This window comes from Podarcis pityusensis, assembly GCF_964106645.2.
Source record: "Podarcis pityusensis genome assembly, chromosome: 10".
Taxonomy (NCBI): Eukaryota; Metazoa; Chordata; class Lepidosauria; order Squamata; family Lacertidae; genus Podarcis; species Podarcis pityusensis.
Window position 1 is genome coordinate 75,578,394 of NC_138035.1, and position 18,069 is coordinate 75,596,462.

Genomic DNA, 18,069 nt, shown 5'->3' on the forward strand with positions numbered 1-18,069 from the left:
TAACAGGATCAACTGTTCTATCCATTAAAATCGTACTGAACCCACCCTCTGGCTTCAGAAATTTCAACAAACATTGCCTACAGGTTGTTAGGTATTCTTAATAACCTTCCCCACACCATACTTGGTTTGGTAAATTCAGAATCAGCAAGACCTCAAGTGGGAGGTGCAATGGTGAGGTAGGAAGCAGAGAATGATGGTAAATCAGCTGATATTCTGCCACTGCTCCCCTTTGCTCTTTTTTAAATTTGAAAAGCACTCAGTACTGGCAAGGATAACAGAAAAATACCTCAAAAGTTAGCTTGTTCTTCTGTTTGTCTCCAAAAGGAAAGGGTTGGTTCACAACTTCTTTCAAGTACTCCTCTACAAATTCCATCGTCAAAGCAAATTTCCTCTTCATGTCATTTCGTGAGGAATCTGTGAAAGAGTCATACCTACAAAGCAAGACCATGAGCAAAAGCTAAATAAGCGGGAAACAGCAGGAGGGAGTAAAGGTTTAATAAATAATTTTTGGTGCCTCACAAGCACAAATGTTTGATAGGTTGTTGACATCTCCCAAGAGCTTGTCACAAATCCCCAAGAAAGTTAAAGAGGAGTTGGCATCATGAGAATCAGTGTTGACCTCACCATTAATTATTACTATTTGTAAGTTTTATACTGCTTTCAATTACTAATTAATTTGTTTTTATTGTAAGACATCCAGAGTCTATATTAAAAGGTGGGATAAATAATAAATAAAACAAAATTAAGCTGGACTGTACATTTTGTTAAGCGGCTGATGATATACTCTAGAAATCTACTCCACAAACTCAAAGGTCCATCCTGAAAATATATAAATATGCAAGGCTCCTCCAAAACAACAACAGAAACCTCTACCTCAAAACAAGGACCCTTCCATGAGCACAACTCTCCTTCTATGAATGGAAGCTCTTTTGATTCACATATAGAATCCAAGCTTATATCTACACACAGCAGGAACCTGTAGCCTATTCTGGACACCAACGTAATGCATGCATTTATAAACATGTATTAGTCATGCCCATTTGTTGCCGTTTTATGTGCGCACACAGCGTGGAACCCCAGGCAGCAACTCACAGCAGAGCATTTGTGATTACATGCAAAACTTGGAGCTTGTCAGCAACGGTAATCTAAGGCACATGAATTCTAATATGAAGCAGTTGCAATGCATAAGGCTATGCCAAATAGCTTCTTCCTAGGGTTAACTATACCCCACAAAAGGGTGGTATTGGTAATTTTTTGAGTGGCAGATGAATTTAAAAGCTTTCTTCGGGATGAGGTAGTCACTAGATGATTACGATGGTGATCTTCTTCTTCTTCTTCTTCTTCTTCTTCTTCTTCTTCTTCTTCTTCTTCTTCCCTTGTTATGGATCTTCATGGTACAAAAGTCAATACTAAAATGTTATATTGTGTTACCCACCCAGGACAGAAACCTTTTCACTTTCATGCTGCATGAAAATTCTCAGGTTTTTATTCTCAGAGATGATAAGAAATATTGTATACTGCCTTAAGTTCCAGTCTGGGAAAACAGCAGGATATGAAGTAAATAACTATAATAATAATTGCTTCATAAGAACGTAAGAAGAACCCTGCTGCATCAGAACCAGAATCCATTTAGACCCAGGATCCATTAAAATAATTTAAACCAGAGTAGCCTGCCAAGGTGCTTCTGTGTGCTGCAGAAGTATCTCACCCAGTGAGGCAGAGTTGCAAGATTAGCTTCCTGCCAAGATGGGGAGGGGCATGTTCGGGTGCACCAGTGGAGCTAATCCACTGCTCTAGACAATGCACTTGTACCATGCCAAGCTCCCTGCCACCTTGTTCCTCTCCCTTCCAGTAAGAGGCACTGCCAGGAAGCTAGCATTATAGCCCCATCCCACAGAAGCAAGCCACTTCTGGTATGCTCAGAAGCAGGCAATGGCCTTGTCTTATTTGTCTTCAGAAGACTGTATACTGCCTCTGAACATGGAGGTCCCATTTAGCTATCAAACCAGGAAGCCTATCCTACATGAATTTGTCAAATCATCTCTTAAAACCAACTAGGACTGTGTCCATTATGCCATCTATGATGATGATGATGATGATGACTACTACTACTACAAATGAATCTGCCACCAATCAGTGAATGTTCCATTTTGTTGGTTTCAACAGAGAACTCACTCGTGGATAGTGATCTTGGTAGGGATTTCAGTCCATAGCCTGGCATACTTCACAGGCACCACTATCTCCTGAGGATCTCTGTCCACATGCATATGCAGCATGAGACGGCAGAAGGAGGCTCGCAGGTCGTAAGGCAGGCTCTCATCTGACATGCAGCGCAGGATCAGATCCACCGACAGCTGTGTGGAAATCTGGTTTATAGCCAAATACTGGCGATCCAGACACATTCTTGCAAAGAGGTTCAACTGGTACCTTAGAAAAGATAATAAAATAATGTCATTTCTATTTCTGTGTTTGTTAAGGTACCAATCTAAACATCTGAGGAATATTACATAAACTCAACCAACACATGAGTCTTTTACTGGACTATGGCTGTTAGACTCTCACTCAGGTATAAAATACAATCCACATTACATGGTGTTAGGCCTGGGCAATGTATCAATACATCACCCAGGACACGATGGCAGCTTCACCCGGTGGTATACCATGAGTGAAACCACCACTGCTCCTGAGTCCTCCGCCTCCAGCATGCAGGAACAAGTGGCCCCAGCTGGGCCTGAGATTGGGGAGGGGGCAGGAGGAACAGGGACAATTGGGCATGAGGTGAAGGAGGCTTGAAATCGGGGTGTGTGTGTGTGTGTGTGTGTGTAAAGGAAGAAGCAGTGAGAATTGGGTGCAGGGTGAAGGAGGCTTGACACTGGTGTATGTGCGAAGGAAGGAGCAGGGAGAACTGGGCATGCGGTGAAGGAGCCTTGAAACTGGGGTGGGGGGGTGAAGGAATGAACAGGGAGAATCAGGCGTGTGGTGAAGGAGGCGGAGAAATTGGCTCCTTAGGAAATCAGCTGCCCCGAGGAGAATGGTGGCTAGTGAGTGACGCAAAGCAGGGAGACAGAGCTCATCCTTCCCCCCCCTCCTAACTTGCTGTGTGTGTTGCATCCCCTCCATTTCATATTGCAATGTTTGGCTGGTGATACATCACGATGTTGAAATGCTGACACTGCCCAACCCTGCATGGTGTACACAGCACTGCTCTGAATAAATCCCTCAACGACATTGAAATTCTTACATTTAATGGCAGTTTTGCAACCTAGCCTTGTATCCTGCCATAAGCCATGCCTAATGAAAATGTTAAGGACACAGGCTGAAAATCCACAAATCAATCACCTGACTTACAGTATACGGTCAATCTTATGCACTTTACTCAGAAGCCAATGTGTGTGTGTTGTGGGGAGGGCTTTCTTCCTGGTAAATGCGCCACGAATTGCAGTCTTAATTTAATTCAATGAAACAACTTTAGTTTAAATGAAGACCTGCAGATTGTACATTGCAGATTGTACATTGTACATAATGTACAATGAACTGCAGATTGTACATTAAACATCTCAGGGCTTGTTCAGATGTTATTTCCCCTCCGGGAAATGAAGCAACACCAAGTTTGGTTTAATTTGATGGTGGTATAACTTTACATTCTTCTATTAGCAGAGTATCTTACACGGGGCTCTTTGTAGTCTCCTAGCCATGCACTGATCAGATCCACATTCTTGTAGCTTCAACAATGCTAGTGGGTGTTCCCATGCCATTCATCTGACCCCCAGTGAAGTATCTTTCACAGCTCAATAGTAGTCTTTTACCCAAAATATTAATTTAGTCCATACCCAGCAATGCGTATGCTTTCAGCCTTGGACCACGTTGCACAAAACACCATTGCAGTACCTTATAAACACAGCTTTGTTCAGTCATTGTTTTCCAAAGTTTATCCCACTTTCTGGTGGAACCATGCTGGAGATGGGTGTGTGTTCAGTATATTTTTTCTCAAAGGGAAAATTCTTACCGAATTAATGCTTAGCTCAGGCCTCCAAAATTTGTGTAGTGCATGTTGAATTCAGGCAATGAACTCTGAGGACACTGATGAATCCAGAGAACACAGAAGGAACAGAAAGGATTAACTTGTGTCCTGTGGGACAAATAATTCACCTTTTTGGAAAGCTGCTTTACCTGTAATAAGTGAGGACTTCTAAATCAGCTTTGGTGCCCTCCTTAGCTTCTTGGGCAAGATGCCTGATGGCTTTGCCATGAGGTTCCTTGTTGCTATCAATCCAGTACAGCCAAACCTCTTCCTCGTCCAGATCATCAGAGAGGGTGGAGCAATCCAATGGGTTGTCCATTTGCACTGAGACCAACCTTAAAACAAACAGTTTACACTATACCTACTAATGATCTTTTTAAAACTGTGTGAGACAATGTAAAATAATTAAACTGAGAGGTCAATTAACTTACTTGGTCTGAATGAGAATATCAGCATTTCCTGGGCTCAGCATATATTTGCAAATAAGTTCCTGAGTGACTGGGATTGCAGTTGTGTTGGAAACACACAAGTCTGACAGGTAGTCCAAGAACCTTGAGGTGAGGGGGAGATTAACAAGAAAATGGGATGGGTCACACTGCAGGAATTTATTGAAAAAAAACAACACAATGATTATCAATAGTACGCTATCCGTAAAATACTGAATGCAAATTTAAATTACATATAGTGCAAAGTTTATGTAATCTATCATTTGTTCCTGGACACAGGTTCATGATCACAGATACACAGATAAAAAGATGATCAGTGTACAAATTTTTAAAAGAAAGCAAAGAAATGGTGTGGGCTAATTCAAACCTTGGCTCTCGATTCCTCCTGAGTAAATTTACAAACGTCTCTATTTCTTTAGCTGTGATATGTTTCTCTAGTAGCTTCCTGTTGTTGTGCAGCAAAGCTGTGATTGTGTCTTCTGCCAATATATCATAGCCGATCTGAGACTGCATGACGCAGAAGTTCTTAGCAATGTATTCCTGGAAGAAAATCCCAGGGTAGTCTGTCACCAGATTGAAAGATGGAAGGTTCCACACATGACCCACACCCCATTTTTGACCAGCAATATTTAGTTTGATAGGCAAGTAGATGAGAGACCATGGTTCCTTTCTTTAGATTACTAGAAGCATACTCCATATGTGTTTAGCTATTTTAGTTTTGTTTCTATCTTGATCCTTCTCAAGGCACAGAAGCCATTAAAAATCATTAAAACACAGGTCAACAACAACAAAAATACTCAAATCAATCAAATCTTTTCCAAGTCTGATTATATTAAAGATATCCCAAGAGGAAAGTTTTGTTCTTATGGAGTTGGATTCAGGTTTGGACTTTCACAGAGCTCAGAGAAGGGCTGCTCCACAACTGTGAGGCAGCCACCAAAAATGTTGGTCTGTAACAGCTGTCCCCAACTTGGTGCCCTTCAGATGCTTTGGACTACAACCCCCATCAATCCCAACAAGCATGGCTGATGCCCATGTTGGCTGATGTGCTGTTCTAGTCCCATGGAAGAGCCTATGGAGCAAAGCAGCAAAGCAGATCACATGGAGAGCACCTGATGAGCAACTTGCAGAAGTGAACTTTTGAGCCTTTTGAGCTTCTACCTCCACTTCTGCTAGGCTTCACCCCTTTGTGGAGAACTAGAGTCTCTTGAAGGTCCAGCCTTCTGGCCTGACAAAGGGCACCTCTCTTGAATTCAGTGGCCTTCCACCCGGTGCACTCCGGGTGCCACTGGACTGGCAAGGTATTGCAGAGGCACCATAGATTCATAGCTGGGATTCCAGAGTGGTTCAAAATTGACACCTAGAGAGTGAAGAAGGCACTCTCACTTCACATACTTATCATGCTGATACACAGGACCAGCAAGAAGGTGTATCTGAGGTATGTATGACCTAAGCTATTACAAGGTTTACACATCCAAATCAGTACCTTGAACTGTGCCCAGAAGACAATTTAGAGTTAGTACAGCTGCTAATCAGCATGATAATAAAAGTTGCTTCTTCACATCCCCAAAAACCTGACCAGCATACTTTTGTCTGATCAGCCAACTTTTAGCTTTGATGTTTACTTGACTCTCCTTGTAAAGTTTGCCCTAGTATGACCCACAAATGCTTAGATACTCCATGTACCAATCAGTACTAGAATATTCCTTATGACAGGAAGATTCCTTCTCACAGACTTTTGTTCCCAGGTGATTCATCAAGATGGGGGTCCACTAGTCCACTGCAGACCAGTAGGTAAAGCAGGCATGGCGCTATTCTGGAAGAGTGCAAGTACCTCTGCTAGTCTATGGTCAGATCACCTCCCCACTCTGCTCCTTTCCTTGCTTTTATTTATTTAAATATTTCTATTATGCCATGCATAGCTCCCTGGAGCCCTCATGGAAAGAAACCAGCAAAACAATAAAAGCGATAAGAAGTCAACCATATCAGTTCAAAAATTCCACACACAGTCAACAAATCAACCAATAAATGGCACCAATCTTTTTTTAAAAATCAGAAAAGTCAGTTTATCAAACAAGATGGGTTAAGGGGGATGTCCTGGGAACACCCTGCCTGACTGTTGATAGCAGCGAATTAATCCCACCTTCATCTGTTTAACTCCAGGTGGAGCCAATCATAGCATAGAGATTCCAACTCAACAGCACCTCATGCTACTATGCTGCACTTGGTTAAAGTAATGGAATTAATCCACAGTCACACTGAAAGTGAAATTTTGGTTCCATAAAATCAAGTTGGCATTACTCTCCTGCAGCAGTCATTCCACTGGATTCCACTGTATACAATTATGTAGCCACATGAGAAGGCAAGAGAAAAACCTGGTTTTTCCTGTAGTCCTGCTGGGAATGCCGGAGGATTCTGTAACAAAGCCTCAACATGTATTTGTACGGGGCATATCTCTGGTCGCCCAGATCTTCAAGTCTCAGTATGGCTCCTTCTCCCGCTTTGTCTTTAAATGGAGCTTTCAAGATCCCAAATATCTGTTTGTATACACATATAGACACATAAATACAAAAACAAAGTGATGACTAATGGTGGGGATAGAAAAACAGGGTATTTTGGTGAATTCAGTGAACAATATATTATATAAGCATTTTGAGCCAAGGGGGAAATAAAATGTGCCCCACCACTGAGGTTGAATCAATTCAGCAATGAAAATTGCATGGCATTCTATATGTAATTTTCACTATGAGTTCACTTCATCCTCCAACAGGTCATCTCATGTTTAAATTATTTTAAATAATACTGTAGCTTAGCTCCCAGCAGTGCAGCAGCTACAAGAGCAAGACAGGAGGAAAGTGGTCACGATTTTCACCCTATGCACCAGCATGCTGCCTGATAAGCTTAACTATGGTTTAAAAGTAACAGTGGTTTGCAGTGAGCTGAGGAACCCGTGGCCCTGCAAATGTTGCTGGACTACAACTCCTATCATCCCTGATCATTGGCAATGCTGGCTGGGACTGATGGAATATGGAGTCCTGAAATATCTAGAACACTGACTTCTCAACAAGGGGGGGCATCTGAACATTTCAGGGTATGTGTGAGTGTTTCCATTAAAAAAAGTGTGATCTAACCAAAAGTTCAACAACATGAAAGTATACAAGTCTGAAATGTTATGTTCAGAGGATGAGAAGATCACATGCAGCATGATCTGCATGTCATCACGAGTGCAAAGAAGTTCAACATTATCTCTTAAGTGGTGTGACATGCAATATACAGAGCGCAGCAGTTCGTCATGCACTGTGTGGTTAATCACTCACATGTTGATTTATACTACTCATTTCCACTAATTTTTAGAACTTTGAACATACCATACACTACTGCTATCCTTGATTTAAGGCTGAGGTTTTTTTCAGTGTGCTATGTGGGGATGGAATTGTGCAGCTGGAAAAATGGACAGAAAACTGGATGTGTTGGGTGCATGTGTTTATTAAGCACTTAAATGACAGATAATATCAGGGATGGTATGCATATAAATTAGATGAGCTCAGTGTCTGTATGTAAATTACCCAAACCATATTAAAACACCTTCTTTTGAGACAGATCCTCCTCTACTTCATCTTCACCTTTGGGCAGGTAACACTTGCATCCTTGTAAATACCCTTTAAGTACTCCTGTTTTTGTCGCTTAGGCCTATCTCACACCCTGTGTTCCTTCTGCGCAGCCAATACATAACAGCTGGTCATGGGTCCCAGTTAGTCAATGGTGGCATATTATACTGGATATAAAGACAGAAGGTTCTTGTTTCCACAGACAAGCAGGCCTGCATTTACTTTTGATCACAATGCTTGCCAAATATTTCACCAGTGAAAACTATTTGTTTTTACTCTTGCTTTCTTGAATGAGAACAACATTCACCATTTTCCCCACAAACACGAGAGCTGGAGAGAGAACTACAGCTGAGTATGAAAGGCATAAGTGATCTAGTTAGTGAGCCAATCCAGAGAATTCTACCAATTTATTAATCCCTGCTGGCTTTGCTCACCAAACTCATCCACCTCTTTGCAGATTACAGACCAGGCCAATCTTATGCCTGCATTGAGTCTGAAACAGACCACCTAGAAACCCTCTGAAAAAGCTTCACTGCTTGGCAGCTTGATTCTGCAGACAATAAAAAATATTCAGGCAATGGAAACTGAGCTGACTGCAGAACACACTGTGAAAACGATTTTATCACTTATGTTCAGTCCTTGTCAGAGCATCTCCAGAAGGACTTTTTGGAATGCAAGTGTGATTCAGCTGCCAAAGATGATTTCAAACAATTCCCTTCAGGAAAAAATTGGTTGAAATATTTCCCTGTATATCCCAAAACAGAAGAGCAGGCTCTGCACATCATTGTGACATTTTCATCCACATGCCTTTGTGAAGATGGTTTTTCTGTTCTTTTAGATATTGAAACAAAGCAGCGCAGCAGGCTGACGCTGAAAGTGAAACAAGATGTACTCTGTCTTCCACGGTGCCCAGAATCCAAAAGCTTGTGACAAACATGCAGAATCAATGTTGATATTAATAATAATAAAAGCATTTTTTTGAAATTTATAATTTTGTGCAGCTTTTTGGAAATTAGAATAACTGTTTTTTAAAAAGTTATAAGTACTTTGATTGATTTTTATTATTAAGCCCCAAAATATTATTTATAATTAATATTCAATCATTTAATTTCAATCATTTTGAAAATGCAAATAAAATAATTAGGAGAGGCAGGTTTGAAGAGATTTTTATGTTACCTAAAAGGGGACATTGGGTTTAAAAAGTCTGGGAAACACTGACTAAAGGGGTCAGTCCCCCCCACACACCTTGAAGTGATATGCAAACAAGGCCACTGTATCTTTGAAGAATACGTTCCATATTAAATATTTCTATCAATTACATACCTGTGCCAATATATTTTGTTCCCTCATTAATTTTTGCCTCTCTCGGTTGGGCTTAATGACCATCACATCCAACACTTCCTGGCCATTATTGTGCACATCAGCAACAAAGAAAATGAGATCTTCCAACAGCTTGGTTACAAACCTATGTTGTTTGAAGAAGTACAATACAGTGAACAAGTGTAGCTCTGTAACAAAATGTTACAGCGTGGAGTGTTTCTGTTCAGGGTTTCAACCACTCTTTCCTTTCCCGCCACCCCAAACTCCCAGCAGTCAGTCATCATTCTGCACCCTTGCATCATGTTCAGTCCACATTGGGCTGTTTTGATAAATATTTTATCTCCGTTTTTCCCATTGGTTTCTGGATGCTGCGGGTGGGAGTGGGGCTCAGTAACATCAACTTATTTCATTTCTACATTGGTATCTATGGGCAACTTTCTCTTAAGTCCCCAACGACAACAGCAAACAGCTTCTCTGTATAATGTAAGAAGTGACCTATCAAGACAATGAAATGGTTCTTTCTAACGGGTGTATGGGCGTTGTCCGAATCTCCTTGTTCTAGCCACACTATTCTATTCCTGACTCCCACCCATTTCAAATTTCCATGCCATTCAATTATTATGGAACTGTTTTGACACACACAGTTTCACACACAATTTCAGTTTTTTGCCCCCTGCAGTTTTTTTGTACTTGGGATTTGCTAATACTTTTCTCTTGTCCCGCAGTAGTGAGGTTTGGGCTACAGAAGCACAAGATAACTCAAATAGGTATAGATTGTTGGCATCCATCTGTCTCAAAACACAATGGAGTGTGCCTCTGGGGATGAAGTCAAACCGTTGTGTTAGCAGTGACCTCCCTGGGGCACAAGCTTGGGCAGTGTGTCTAGAGGTCCTGGGCTGCCCAGACGACAAGACACCTGCCTTTTATATATAAAAGGATAATGATGTAGATAATATAGATAATAATGAATAATGATATTTTTCACATAACCACAACCTCCACAAACATCCCCCTTGTGACAGGCATTTTCCTTGTTTGTTATAATTATTACTGACAAAAATATATGGGGTTGTCTCTAGCATGCTGGTTCACCAGCAGACTTTTTTTTTTTTTTTTGCAGATAGCAGAATTACTTCTTCCTCTCCTGTCCCCTCAAACCCTACCCCACCAGCCACACACCCTCAAAATCAGCTCTAAGGTTTGAGAGGCCCTCTGGAGCAGATCTGAGGGACATGCAAGGGGAGGACAGGAAACCCATTGTTGCAGCATTACATACAATCCTCTGACTCCACAAATCTGCAGACCTTCACACCTAAGAAAAACACAATTTTCCACAACTCTTGCACTATCAGAAGCCAAGGGAATACAGAATTGACACATTGTATGCACATAAGGAAGTCAATGCACAGAAGTCTTTTGAGCCTGAAAGTGGGGCATGGGGTTGATACACTTTCCCTAATCCTCCTTGTGTTCAATACATACACATTTTTGAAAGCATAAATAGGCTCCAGGGCTGAAAGAGCACAGGGATGGGGAATCTGTGGCCCTCCATATATTGTTGGGCTGCAACTCTTCTCTTTCCTGCCCATTGGGCCATGTGGTCTGGAGGTAATGGCATTCTCCTATGCTGCAATGGGTTAATGCATCAGACTGTTAACCAGAAGGTTGGTGGTTGGAGCCCACTCAGGGACAGCTGTAAGCAGGATTTCTGCAGTGCAGGGGTTGGACTAGATGACCCTTGGTGTCCCTTCCAACTCTATAATTCTGTGATCTTATGACTCCAGCAACACTTGGAGGGCCACAGATGCCTCATAGCTGCTGTAGCATAATAATGCTGAACTGATCAATTATTTCCAACATCTGGTTTAGTAGTCTCTTGTGAAAGCCTGTATTAGCTGTAAGCATTTGCTTGGTATCTTTAGGTCAGGGAGGGAGGCAAAAGGTAAGAAAGGATCACTGACCTCCTTTCATTTTGAGTTACAGAGCCATTCTCCAACTTTTTAACTGTGGATGCTAAAACCTTGTTGGCATCATTAGCAAAATCCAAATCTCTAACCTCAGACAGAGGAACAGACACAATAGCAAATGCTTCCTTGTCTTCTTTCGTTTGGCAGGTCCCAATCTGTAATATTGGCAGAGGAAGAACAACCAAAATTTAACGTGAGAAAGCAGCTTTCTTTGCTTAAGTTATGTTGACTGTTGGTATTTACCTTTAACATCACAGGCCTTTCTTCGTCTTTGTCTATTGGGATACTGGTACTGGTGACCCATGTGTTGGTGCACAGGTGTCTCAGTCGCACATAAGAATTTCTAAACAAAGTAAAACAACAGCTCTCAAGGAATAAATGTAAAATCATTGGAGCATCAAATGTTGTTTTCAAATCCACTGGGAAGGAATCAGCTGACAATGGGTCCAGCCCTGGTCTCCACCTGTGGTTGGAGGCTTTATGCTCAGATTAACAAGAGGAAGGAAGAAGGAAATGTGGAGCACTAGCCTACCCCTCTTCTTCCCCTGATTTCCTAGCCAGCACCAGCTACCTCCATCACAAAGAGGCAAGTAAAGGAAGGAGGTGGTGGAAGGCTAGCCTAGCATGCTCCCTTAGGAAGCACTATTGTTCTGCAGGGTCATATGGCTTTGCAGTCTTCACGCACATAATCACTCACCCCCAGAGAGAGAGAGAGGCTGGAGACACCGGCTAAGCAGGTACATGGAAGGCAACCTCTGCCTCTCTCCCAAGCACTACCTGACCTTTCTTCCAAGCTTAAAATAACCCCCTGAAATTGGGTTGCTGCAATGCCCCCCTATTATAGACCGGCACAGGCTCTCTCCTCCTCCACACTTCATCATGAGTTCCGGCACCTTCCCCCCCCCCCAAAAAAAGCACTGGGTACACGTACATGTACACACACACACACACACACACACACATATATGTAAAGCACCCCTGGACGGTTAAGTCCAGTCAAAGACGACTATGGGGTTGTGGCGCTCATCCCCCTTTTCAGGCCAAGGGAGCCAATGTTTGTCCACAGATAGCTTTCCAGGTCATGTGGCCAGCAGGACTAAACCACTTCTGGCACAATGGGACATAGTAATGAGTGCCAAAGTGCACAGAAACATGATTTATCTACTTGCACTGGTGTGTTTTTGAACTGCTAGGTTGGCAGAAGCTGGAAAGAGCAACAGAAGCTCACCCCATCATGCAGATTTGAACTGCTGACTTTTCAGCTGACAAGCCCACAGATACACATGCAACACTACCTTGGAACCAGGCAGTCAGCTCGCTGAAGGGTGGTAGCATCCAGTTCAAAAAGAGAGGCAATATCATTTCCATGTGGCACAGACACCAGCGTATACATAATTTTTTCCCCAGCATGTCGTTTCTTCTTTGAAATGAGAAGTTCACTGTCTCTCTGCTGATGAAGAACAAGGACACTTTGGTTTACACAGCATCCTATTGTTAGTTCTGCAAGAATAATATATTTTTTCTTTGCAAGGTGAAGAGGGTAGGGTTACTAGAGTGAAATTGTAGGGTTACTAGCTTCTTTTCTCATATTCAAAACAGAAGGACCAACCTGCCTCAAGGATGCTGGGATGCAAGCTGCCTTTTCACACAAATAGGTCAGAGGCCAACAAAAAGTCCCTATGACAGAACATGTTATTGCTCAATGTGAGTTCCGTCAGGGCTGCTGGGTGTTTGGCAGAGGAATACAGCATCAAAGCACTTGCTATAAAGGAGTACAAAGATAAAAGACAAAGGACAGACAGGAGGCATCGAGCATCAGGAAAGGCTGTGTTTTTTTGTCCCCACCAACAAGGGCAGTCAACTTTGCAAAACAGCTTGTCCATGATATGTGCTCCATTTATATCAGTCCTTGAAATATACTCAGTTGAGTAGTAATTTCATGTTCTTTATTTCAGCTCATAGGAACAGTGAGCAAACCCCCCCCCCCCAAAACCTCAGGCTTTACATACATTATTTACACAATGAGTACCATCCTGCAGGCCAATCAGGTTGTTGCATTCTAGGACACTACCTGCCTCTTGTTCTAGTACATAACAGTCCTACACTGCACATTTAGCTGTTGAGATGTGGCATAAGCTCAACCAGGAAGCCACTACTGTGAATACAGGTCCTAGCTAGGTATTGTGACTATGAATATCATGTGGTGTGGTATAGCCTTTCTTGGGACTGTATATATGTCCTGGAGGAGGATTCTAAACTCAAATTCTCTCCCAAGTTTTTTTTTTAATAAACTCAAAGCTACCTGCATACAGAAAAACAGCATGTCTGGATGAAGAATTTTAACCGAGTATTTTTCTTTACTTAGAATGACAGAATCGTAGGGTTAGAAGGGACCCCAAGGCTCATCTTACTACTTTTCTACGTGCATTGATCTTTTGTTTTAAACTTAGAGAGACATTCAAGATTATTCTGCTCCACCAGAAATCTGCAACAGTACACTCCTGCACTGTTTCTCTGCATAAGCACGAGTGCCCCAGACTTTATAGGCTCATTCTTTGGAAAAGCTGCCTCTGAAAGCATAGTTACAGTCCTAATGTTATTTCCCTCCATGAAGACCATTAAGCTGCAGTACTAACTGAACTTAAAATTAAATTTAACAACCACCAGAGTTCTAGAAACATCTGCTAAATCAAGCATAATCTGGTGTCTCTGTGTTAAAACAACTTTAGCAGCGGCTTACAAAACCAGCAATCCCATACAGCGTTAACAGAGCTTTAGGGGCCAAATCTCTCTCTCTCTCTCTCTCTCTCTCTCTCTCTCTCTCTCTCTCGTTCCTCTTTTGAAGTCTGCACAAACAGTGGACTCACCCCACTAACTGCCCCCAATTAAATATAGCACACACCTCTCTCTGTATGCTAATTACACCAGGTTTTACAATTTACCACAGGCTATCATGTGGGGGACTTGTGTGAGGGAAAACTTTGTGATTACAGTCTCAGGCAGAAAATGCTCAAACAAACAAGAAAAGTTTTATTAAACAAAATAAAATTTGTGAAACAAAGTGGGTCAGGAAATGCATTCTTTCAGGTTAACTTATTTACTTTAATTAACGATAATATGTCTCCAGCTTAAACACAGTGTTTTTATTTAAACACAGTGTGTGCTTTTATTTAAAATGCATCTCTGGGTTATTTGTGGGGCATAGGAATTCGTTCATTATTTTTTCTTCAAAATATAGTCTGGCCCCCCACAAGGTCTGAGGGGGAAAGGTTGCTGACCCCTGCTATAGGGTAATGAAAATAATTCATAGCCTTAAAAGGTAAAAAAAAAAGTCCCAGACTTTCTTGATTCTCTTTTGTGCCAGGTCTATACTGAGATCAGAAGTAGGGCCCTCTCTATAATGCAATGATGATAACCTGTGGCTTATTGTGGAAATGGTGCATCCAAAAAATTATGCAAAGGGTTAATGCTGTAGTATATAATCTTGTGATGTCATATATACTGTATACTGTATAGTTCAGTTATCAACTTAGAGTTTTAACTGTGAGAGCAGAAAGTGTGTTGTGTTATGAGGCTGCCTCCTAAGAGCCAGTCTGTAAATATTAGTCACTCCGATACAAAGTCATGTAAATATATTTTAGTAACGTATTACATGCCTCTCTTGTATATTCAATCTGACAAGAGCAAGCACAGCAAGTAAAGTGATATGTTATTTTTAAACTTTGTGTGGTTTTTCTATGGGAAAAAGAGAACTGTGAAAAACAACTTCTGCACAACTCTGTAAAGTATAATTACCACACTTATTTGGGGGTCTCTCACATCAACAGCACCAGCCAGCATGGCCAATGGTCAAAGATGATGGGACGATGCCCAGCAACATCCAGATTAGCACCTCTGCTATCATGGCTTCCCAAGTCCATAATTCCCTCTTGAACTGTACCAGCCTAACACCCTCTATATATTTTTGGAGTCATGTTGTTGTTATATATTTATTTATATCCCACCTTTTTCCCTGACAGGGTCTAAAGACAGCTTACTGATAAAATATGAGCAGCTAAAAACACGGGGGAACAATAACTAAAAAACAAACATTAATAGAATTAAAGCATATTGTGGCATTTCTTTTTAAGCCAACTCATGAATCATAGAATCATAGAATCATAGAATTATAGAGTTGGAAGAGACCACAAGGGCCATCGAGTCCAACCCCCTGCCAAGCAGGAAACACCATCAGAGCACTCCTGACATATGGTTGTCAAGCCTCTGCTTCAAGACCTCCAAAGAAGGAGACTCCACCACACTCCTTGGCAGCAAATTCCACTGTCGAACAGCTCTTACTGTCAGGAAGTTCTTCCTAATGTTTAGGTGGAATCTTCTTTCTTGTAGTTTGGATTGATTGCTCCGTGTCCGCTTCTCTGGAGCAGCAGAAAACAACCTTTCTCCCTCCTCTATGTGACATCTTTTTATATGTTTGAACATGGCTATCATATCACCCCTTAACCTCCTCTTCTCCAGGCTAAACATGCCCAGCTCCCTTAGCCGTTCCTCATAAGGCATCGTTTCCAGGCCTTTGACCATTTTGGTTGCCCTCCTCTGGACACGTTCCAGTTTGTCAGTGTCCTTCTTGAACTGTGGTGCCCAGAACTGGACACAGTACTCCAGGTGAGGTCTGACCAGAGCAGAATACAGTGGCACTATTACTTCCCTTGATCTAGATGCTATACTCCTATTGATGCAGCCCAGAATTGCATTGGCTTTTTTAGCTGCCGCGTCACACTGTTGGCTCATGCCAAGTTTGTGGTCAACCAAGACTCCTAGATCCTTTTCACATGTACTGCTCTCAAGCCAGGTGTCACCCATCTTGTATTTGTGCCTCTCATTTTTTTTGCCCAAGTGCAATACTTTACATTTCTCCCTGTTAAAATTCATCTTGTTTGTTTTTGCCCAGTTCTCTAATCTGACACATTGTAAAATTTGTTTGGTCTGTTTATTTTGGAAAGCCATAATTATTGCCAGTTGCTTGGAGAACTTTTTGTCAGGAAAAGTTGTTGCCAGGTTTTAAAATAAATGAATAAATAGAAAGCAAAAGTCACATCAACATAGGATTTTTAAGCTCCCAACTCTGTAACAGAAATATATTTCTTGTCGATATTGTACACAGTTTGTTTCTACAACCCAAATGTCACAGGCACTTTCTTTCTAATTAGATCAGATTATGTAAGGGAGCATTTCACCACATTTTATTTAAAGAAGCAGTTGCACTTACCAAAGCCTTTTCCCCATTACTACCATCTGGATAGTGTGGATTAAGCTGTAAAAAGAAAGCACTTTTAATAAAATTTTGAAAAAAGGGAGGTTGATCTTAAACTGCATATGTTATGTATGTTCAAAAGGCCATGAATATTGTTCCACATGCACTTAAGGTGTAATAAATGTAGGGGTTGCTCGTGCGTAAGTTGGTGCCACTCCTGGCTAGGTTGCCTTGTTAAACCTTTTCTGTCTGGACAGCCCTTCACTTCGTGGCTGTTCAGTCGCTAGCAGAATCCGTCAGTGGGCGTTTCTTAAACCTTTTCCAGCATAAAAGCTGTTTGACCCCAAGTCTCCTCCTACTCTCCCTGCTCGGAAGTCTTCTGCGCAGGGAGGGTGTGGGTAGCGGAGGACCCGTGCTCTCCTCGCTGGTCTCCGGCGAGGAGTCCTGGAGCCCCCTCGCCGATTCCCCCATCTGCCCCCCTTTATCCCTGGTGTTACGCTGATTTCCTTCCCCAGCTGGTGAGCTGCCTCTCCCCCTGCTGGGCCCTTCTCCAGCATCGCTTGAGAGCCTAGCCTCCGCCTCTGGCTCCGATGTCAGTTTCCTGACATAAGGCTTTTCAACTTTCCTTTCCCACCACAAACCCACCTCCTGACCAACAGCATGCCTGTCTTGCCTGAATTAACTCCCAGTTTCTTACTCTACATCTAGACTATTGCAGCATTTCTGGAACCTGTTCACCAGGTAGGACCAAAACCAGCACAGAACTGTGCCATCCAGGGATCCAATCCAGCAGATGTATACCATAGTCATTGGTATAAAAAGCCACCAAGAGGTCTGACAGAAGAGGGATGCAGTTCTCCTGTCCAGTTCCAACCATAGTTCTACCAAAGCAATTTCAGTCCTAAAGTCTGACTGAAATGCATCTAGATAATCTGTATAATCCAAACCACCTAGAGGTGGGTCACCACCCACTCAAGCGCCTTGCCCCCCCAAAAGAGGATGGAAACTGGTCCAGGTTGTGGAGGGATCTTAGGCGGGTTCTTTTTAGCAGTGGTTTCACATTTTTCACCCCCTCTACACATTTACTCAATTCCTTCCTGAAAGTTTTAGTGAGCAAGAGTGGGAAAGGTCAAGTTTACATGTGGCTGGCCTCAAAGTTCCTGCCCATATTCTCAGGCTAAACAAACTGAAAGATATGCATCACAACAAGACAAGCAGATATTTTAGGCATATCCACAGACAAAACAATTTATCTGTAGTCCAATCTGTAGTCCAATCTTGCAGGGGAGCAGCTGAAGAAGGAGCAAAAAAGGGTTTTCTTGTGTGTGTGTTTCTTTCTGGCTGATTAGCTGCTCTCCCTGTGTAAAGGTCAGAGGGGGCAGGGTTTCTGTTGAGGCAGGTGATTAGCTGTGGGAGGAGCTTATCAGAGCTTGCAGGGCAGTGCGGCGTGCGCAGT

General features: G+C 42.2%; 1 protein-coding gene across 6 annotated transcripts in view; it reads right to left on the minus strand.

Annotated features, from left to right (window-relative positions):
* ITPR2 (inositol 1,4,5-trisphosphate receptor type 2) overlaps nt 1-18,069 on the minus strand; it is a 370,362-nt gene that overhangs the window by 261,565 nt on the left and 90,728 nt on the right. For 4 of the 6 annotated variants that reach the window (XM_081023379.1, XM_081023378.1, XM_081023376.1 and 1 more), the window contains 11 exons: nt 16,629-16,673; nt 12,658-12,812; nt 11,606-11,705; nt 11,357-11,517; nt 9,399-9,540; nt 6,843-7,004; nt 4,835-5,007; nt 4,453-4,572; nt 4,171-4,356; nt 2,176-2,427; nt 287-431 (listed from right to left, as the gene is read on the minus strand). In XM_081023379.1, the coding sequence (XP_080879505.1) occupies nt 287-431; nt 2,176-2,427; nt 4,171-4,356; nt 4,453-4,572; nt 4,835-5,007; nt 6,843-7,004; nt 9,399-9,540; nt 11,357-11,517; nt 11,606-11,705; nt 12,658-12,812; nt 16,629-16,673 (1,641 nt within the window). The remainder of the gene's footprint in view (nt 1-286; nt 432-2,175; nt 2,428-4,170; nt 4,357-4,452; nt 4,573-4,834; nt 5,008-6,842; nt 7,005-9,398; nt 9,541-11,356; nt 11,518-11,605; nt 11,706-12,657; nt 12,813-16,628; nt 16,674-18,069) is intronic. The other 2 variants (XM_081023377.1, XM_081023381.1) reach the window with 2 other exon arrangements.